At 38.8% G+C, this 7,075-nt stretch overlaps 1 protein-coding gene across 2 annotated transcripts; it reads left to right on the top strand.

The window, feature by feature from the left end:
* The first annotated feature begins 213 nt into the window (after positions 1-213).
* On the top strand, positions 214-6,376 carry DNAJC19 (DnaJ heat shock protein family (Hsp40) member C19). 2 transcript variants are annotated; one of them, XM_032629502.1, is made up of 6 exons: positions 214-593; positions 1,160-1,211; positions 1,287-1,360; positions 2,614-2,693; positions 3,405-3,475; positions 4,738-6,376. In XM_032629502.1, exons 3-6 carry the CDS (start codon positions 1,307-1,309, stop codon positions 4,806-4,808), a joined length of 276 nt encoding a protein of 91 aa, XP_032485393.1. In that variant the 5' UTR covers positions 214-593; positions 1,160-1,211; positions 1,287-1,306; the 3' UTR covers positions 4,809-6,376. The 2 variants fall into 2 exon arrangements, with proteins under 2 accessions (XP_032485393.1, XP_032485392.1); XM_032629501.1 differs by having other exon boundaries at positions 243-388.
* The last annotated feature ends 699 nt before the right edge of the window (positions 6,377-7,075 follow it).

Here is a 7,075-nt window from a genome sequence, read left to right as displayed (position 1 = left end):
CACAGTATTTGCTCATGCCCTTCTATATCAATACCTTTCCCCGAAAGAATTTCCAAATACTCTAGGCCCAGGCGCAAAGGACAAAACAAGAAGCCCCACCTTTGAGCCCAGTACGGAGGTGATCCGCCCACCCACCAACCAATCCGAAGTCGTGTTCTCCACCTGCCCACGGCTTGAGCGACCTTTTCATTCCCGTCCGCTGTCGCCTTTTACGACAGTTTTCCGGCCTAGTTTACGGCCGCCACTGCCGTATTTCCTGGGGCGCCTGTGTCTGGGCGGTTTGTACATGCTGGTGGTGGCCGCGTCGCTTTGTGGTATAGGCGTAGAGCTGGTGGGGTGGGATGTACCGCGCTCCCGGTGGAAGCAGAGGAGCCGAGCGGGAACCATGGTGAGTTCCGCCTTCCGGCCTCTTGGGCGATCTCAGGCCCAGGCCTTAACCTCTGCTCAAGGTCTGGGAGGAGAGGAGCCGCAGATGTCTCCCTAATGCGACTCAGAGCTGGGGGTGTAGCGCCCCGGAGAGTCACCCTCTGGGACACAGAGCTGTTGCCTCACCCCTCTCGGGCCTTTGTGCCTGCCGTCCATGGGGCTCGGAGGTTAGTGGAAACGCATTTGATTATACCTGCTGGTCCCCTAACACATCCTCGCAGCCCTTTCTCTACATCGCTCTGTCTTTCCCCTTTTCTCTTGCTGACACACTTCTTCTCGATTCCTGAACATATTTGGCCGAAGGTGCTATGAGAAGCTAGTCTCTTAGTTAAGCCTACGTTTAACGGTGAATCAGAATTTACAGGAATCCTCTGTAAACAGTTTTCCCTTCTCTGGCAGAAACTTTATTTCCGTTGCTCTTGATTGAATTTTAATGTGACTTCACTTGCCCGGAGGTGAAAGAAGTTTTCAAGGGGAGGGGAATTATCTTTTTCACTGTTGTATAAGTAAATAAGCAAATCGACTTGCCTTTTTTTTTCCTTAGTGAAAAATCCCATACCTTTTAAATGCATTGGATATAAAATTTGCAGGCTCATTGGGCAGAATATTTTCATCCTAAAAGTTATTTCTCCCGTTGAAATAAAACTTGTAATAAGTTGGAATGGGAGAATGGGCATGATAGGGAAGGGTGAGAATGAGAGAAATGAATATTTACTCTGCTTCCCTTTACCAGGCCAGTACAGTGGTAGCAGTTGGACTGACCATTGCTGCTGCAGGATTTGCAGGTTTGTTTATGGTTTGGGGGTGGAACTGAAGTAGAGGAGGTTGCGGACTTTTTATTTTATTGCTTTTGTTTTTAGGCCGTTACGCTTTGCAAGCCATGAAGCATATGGAGCCTCAAGTAAAACAAGTTTTTCAAAGTCTACCAAAATCTGTAAGGCTTCTTATTCACCATTTTTGCTAATTCTTTGCTGTCTGTGTATGAAGCCTAGAGCCAGACATCCATGAAGTTCTAAGTGATTGCTTTGGACCCCTTCTCTTGCTTGCCACAAAGAAGGTTTAGAAGTTCTGAGCTTTGTAATGGTGCTACCCTAAAGAATCAAATGTTACATGTGACCGATTTGGGGAAGAGGTGTTAACAGTTTTAGTATCATGAAAGTTAATACCACTTTATTGTTCATACACCATTACCTTCAGCATCATTTGCTCTGCATCACAAACACAGAGGGATCTAGGGGTCTGAAGGGATCCATTTTTACTGTGTGGCTCTGGCACTCCCTAACAGAGATTACTTGGATAACACTTTAGTTAATTGGGCTCTAGAGTATGACTGAATGTGATGATCATACATTCTGTGGTCAAAATTCAGAATGAATATGATTTTGACAACCTGTAGAGTATTGCTTTTTATTGTTATGATTGAATGTGACAGAGTAGTAGAGTAATGGTAGGTTTTACCAGTATAATTTCTGACATACCAAGGTCAGTGGATCTAATAGCCTGATTTTCTCAATATATATATCTTAAAGTCTTGTTTTAGTAGTTGCCTTGAACCTCAAAATGTCCTTGAACCACTTGTCTCAAAAGATCTCTGAATCCTCTGAAGCACTTGTTCTAAAACATGTAGTCATATTCTGAGATTAAATTTTTATCTAGAACATGGCTAGCTTGGAATACTCTTCCCCTCACTCCCAGAAGAACTGGCTTTAAGGCACTGTTATTTTGTCTTGTATCTTCAAGACAGTTTAGATGGTCCGGGGGTGGGGGGGTTGGAAATGGATGTTTAATGATCATTAAAATATTTGTTGCTATTTATAAAGTTAAAATACCATAGGGGGCTTCCCTGGTGGCGCAGTGGTTGAGAGTCCGCCTGCCGATGCAGGGGACGCGGGTTCGTGCCCTGGTCCGGGATGATCCCACATGCCGCGGAGCGGCTGGGCCCGTGAGCCATGGCCGCTGAGCCTGCGCGTCCGGAGCCTGTGCTCCACAACGGGAGAGGCCACAGCAGTGAGAGGCCCACGTACAGAAAAAAAAAAAGAAAAAGAAAAAAAAACCCATAGGAATTGCACTTAGTTTTCTGAAGTGTCTTAGTTTTTCCGCTGGTTCTATGAACACTTATAGACGTTTTTTTAGCAGCTTTCAGTTTATTTTGATAATCTTTTCTTACAAATGTATTTCCACTTTCAGGCCTTCAGTGGTGGCTATTACAGAGGTGGGTTTGAACCCAAAATGACAAAACGGGAAGCAGCATTAATACTAGGTGTAAGGTAAAATAATTTCTCACATTTTTAATATTTTTCTTCCAAATTTAGAGCTATAAGCAAGTGTAAGAAAGACCTTCTCTCTTTTATTAGGAGAGTTATTCTATTGTGTACATTAAAAAAAATTTTTTTATTATTTTTTTTTGGCTGCACTGTGTGGCATGCGGGATATTAGGTCCCTGACCAGGGATCTAATCCACACCCCCTGCAGTAGAAGCATGGAGTTTTAACCACTGGACTGCCAGGGAGGTTCCATCTATTACATTTTTAAGATCTAAACATTCCCTACAAAAGTCCAATGAGAAGGCCTAATGACGCATGAGTACTTTTTAACTCATTGAAGGTAGATTTTTCAACAGATAATCACAGTGCTCAATATTGTTCTCTATAACGGAGTAACAGTTTTGTGATGAAATTCTGCCTTCATTTCCAAATACTTAAACATACTTTTCGATAAAAGGATTGTTGTAATGAATAGTTAAAAGTTCAACTAAATTTTTAAGAATGCCTTATTTTTTAAGGAGCTCTGTTTAGTTCTGTGATTCAGAATATTAATCTTCCTAGTGTGTTAGAGGTTCCCAAATAGCTTTTCATACTGTTGTGACTTACTCCAGTTTCACAATTTTGTTTCACAATTTTTAATCGACCTTTATATAGTTTTTTAATGTGACCCAGATCTACTCTGAAGTATACAATACCTTTTCCTTTTTAAATTAGCCCTACTGCCAATAAGGGAAAAATAAGAGATGCTCATCGACGAATTATGCTTTTAAATCACCCAGACAAGGGTAAGTATCATTAAACTATTGTTAACACATTTTGTTGGAGTAACTATTAGTGGGATAATTTTGTATCTAATTCTTGGCTATTATAAGGGAAATGCCTAGATCTGTTTGTGAGCACTGTCTCCCAGGCTGGATCCATTTGTTTAGGTATCTTAAAAGAGTAAGTTCTGAGTGAAAAATTTATAGACTAATAAGCAGATCTAGTAACTACTATAATTTGGAAGTAGTGATAAGCATTAACTGTGTTTTGAGATCTGCAGTTGTGATGTGACTTACAGTAGTGAGTCTCAAATACTGCTACTACTACTGTTTGGGGTGGGGGGTGTCTACATTCTTACCTAAGGAAAATGTTGAATTTCAGTTAATGAAACTAATAAAACTTTTAACTTTTTCCCTATACATTTAGACCTTTTAACTAGTGGTTACCTAGTTAGAAACCTATTGGATGTATTAGTTTCTGATACACTTCTAAGCAGCCTAGGCTGAGTTGAAAGATCAAATGGAATACCAAAATGTAGACCACAAAATCCACGTTCCAGTGTTTAAGTCCTTTTACTTTACAGGAGAAGCCTCTCTTTAAGAAAGAGGGTTTTGAGTTTAAACAGGGTTGTAATTGTTTGGTATCTGACTGCATAACCTTTTACAAAACTTAGCTTATACTAACTGGAAGGCTCTTGATTCTGTAGGTCCATAAATTTGCATCCTAACTAAGCTTTTTACTGATTGCTGGTGCTTGCTGGTCTGAGGGCCACACTTTTTTGAGAATCACTCAAATCACTGCTGCAGTTTAGTAGGAAAGGAGATGTAGGTGACATCGTGAAGGGACTGTTGGTAACAGGAAAAGGATATAAAGCAAAGTGGGGTCTTCCCAACTAAGCTCAGCACCTCTGAAAATTTCATGGTTTTAAAATAACACAGTACAATAAATTGGTGTTTATGATTTGTGATCGTCATGAAAAGTTAACTTACACTATTTCAAAGTCACATAAGTATGAGAATTTTCTTAAATTTTATTTCTATCAGTTTAAGCTTTTTCAAAAGGTGCCATTTTTTGTGGAAATCTCCCTCCCATTTGGTCAAATATATTAACCATGTTTTTGGTCATCCGGTTCCAGTGTCATAGTTATTTTAAAAAGTCAAAATTTCATTTCTGCTCATTTCACCTCTTAGATAAGCATAGGAATTCTTGAAGCAAGAGAATAGCTTTTCACTAAGCAGAAATGGGAGAGTCCATATTGTAACTATTCCTTTTTTTCTTCCTGTAGGAGGATCTCCTTATATAGCAGCCAAAATCAACGAAGCTAAAGATTTACTAGAAGGTCAAGCTAAAAAGTGAAGTAAATGTATGATGAATTTTAAGTTCCTATTCATTTATGTATATGAGTACCAGCTTTTTATAATAAAATGCCTCAAAGCTACATATTTTAAAAATTAACATAAGCTAAATGAAAGCCTTGATATAAATTTGAGGATTTAAAATCGGATTTTAGAATATTTGTAGGTTAATACTCAATAATTATGGATAAGTGCATGCCATTTGAAGTGTTTGTTACTCATTTGTCAAATAATTTGGTACCTATGTCAAGACAAAGTGAACAAGGTAGTCTCTCCCTGAAGGAATCCCCAATCTGATGGGAGATTGATAAACTGATAATTAAAATACAATGTGAAAATAATTAAAATACAATGTAATAAATATGATGGAATTAGCACAAGTTGTTATAGTAGGGGCTCATCTCATTAAGACAGGTGGCTGTTCAAGGTACAGAGGACTCCCCCAGCCACTTAGAACCTTGAACTTAAAAGTGGATTTAGGGCTTCCCTGGTGGCGCAGTGGTCGAGAGTCCACCTGCCGATGCAGGGAACACGGGTCCGTGCCCCGGTCCAGGAAGATCCCACATGCCGCGGAGTGGCTGGGCCCGTGAGCCATGGCCGGTGAGCCTGCGCGTCCAGAGCCTGTGCTTCGCAACGGGAGAGGCCACAACAGTGAGAGGCCCGCGTACCGCAAAAAAAAAAAAAAAAAAAAAGTGAATTTAGCCACAACTTAACCTGAGAAATTCATCTAGGTATGTATTTATCACTTTGTCAGTGATAAATCTGAATTGTTTCAGATTTCATACAGTAAAAACTGTAACAGTATGATAAAGATTTGAGAATACAAGTCCTGTTTTTAATCAAGAAAGTATGTATATTTTATTTAGCTAACCCCTTAAAGAGACTGACCATTTATAAACTTTTTTTACATAATCGTTTCACATCTGTTAAAACACAGTTAGTGAAACTGAAAAGCTCTGTTATCAAAATATAACGAAGGACTCGATAATTCATACACTGATATATTTAAATGACATTTCAGGGTAAATAGCTATTGGTCTAACAAAAAATATCTAAGGATAACCAGAGGACCTACCTAAAACATGTGAGGTTAAGATAGCTATTTTGTGGTCAGCCAGAATACTTAATTTTCAGTTCTAAGATGATAAAATACTACTACCTACAATCTAAACTTTCTTAAATCATCCTAAAGTTCTTAACTGTTAATGGGGAACACAAAGACTTTCAAGGTCAAAATAATGGAGGTGGTCATATTTAGCACTGGAATGTGTTTACGGACATTTCAAAATGGAGGTGTATCTGCTTTTATTTTCCATCCCATTTCCTCATTCAAAATCTGATCAAGTTCATTTGTCATGATTTAGAGTATGATGAAGCACTTGGCTATTTCCAGGGACAAGGGGGTATGAAGGTACAGCTGATTCATGTTATTCAAAGTAGTTGTGTTGTATAAAGTCACTGAGAATACTAAATTAGTGAATCCTGAACCACTGTTCATAGGGGTTTCCTGTGAGCCTCTGGTCACAATATTTTTGTCAACCAGTAAATATATAACCTTGTTTACAAGTGTTTCTGTTTAAGACATCTTATTTAATATATATTGTTGATTCATTAACATTAAATTCACAGCCAATAACATTATAACTCATGCCAATCCATCACAGCCTTCTTGCATTTAGGAACCTTAGGCAGCAGCACTTCACTACGCTTGGGGGCCATCTTAAACAGTGAAATCACCAATAAAAAGGACAAAAAAGCAAAAAACTTGGCATTAAATGGACCATGAAAAGAATGCTTATTTACAGTAGGAAAACTGAAACAAGGCAAAGCATAACTTTGTAGGTACCGGGTGACTCATTTTCACACTTTGCATGTCCACAACCAACCAGGAAATCGCCGTGATTGTTGACTTTGGAGGTATGAACTTGAAAATAAGGAATCGCTAATAATGAGGATCAACTGTATTTTGGCTTACTAGCCTTTTATTTCAGTCCTTTGGACTAGTCAAAAAGAAGTTTATGAACAAGAGCTTTAATTAAGGAAAAGAGATATTATCAACTAAAAAGCAAATTTTTCAGACGAGTAGAAGATATGCCCAAAGGCAATCAAGCATTAACTTTAAAAAGGAAAACTTCATGTTGAAGGTACACTTTTGAGTGTTTAATGCAAACACAGCATACCTGTTTCTAAGATACCACTTTAAAATAATACTAAGGAGCACAGCAGACCACATTTTTCTTTCATAGTAATGTTTTATTTTCTCTAGGC

Source organism: Phocoena sinus, chromosome 4 (assembly GCF_008692025.1).
Source record: "Phocoena sinus isolate mPhoSin1 chromosome 4, mPhoSin1.pri, whole genome shotgun sequence".
NCBI classification, from domain to species: Eukaryota; Metazoa; Chordata; class Mammalia; order Artiodactyla; family Phocoenidae; genus Phocoena; species Phocoena sinus.
Note: the sequence above shows the minus strand (reverse complement) of the source record. Positions and strands in the feature narration are given on the sequence as shown.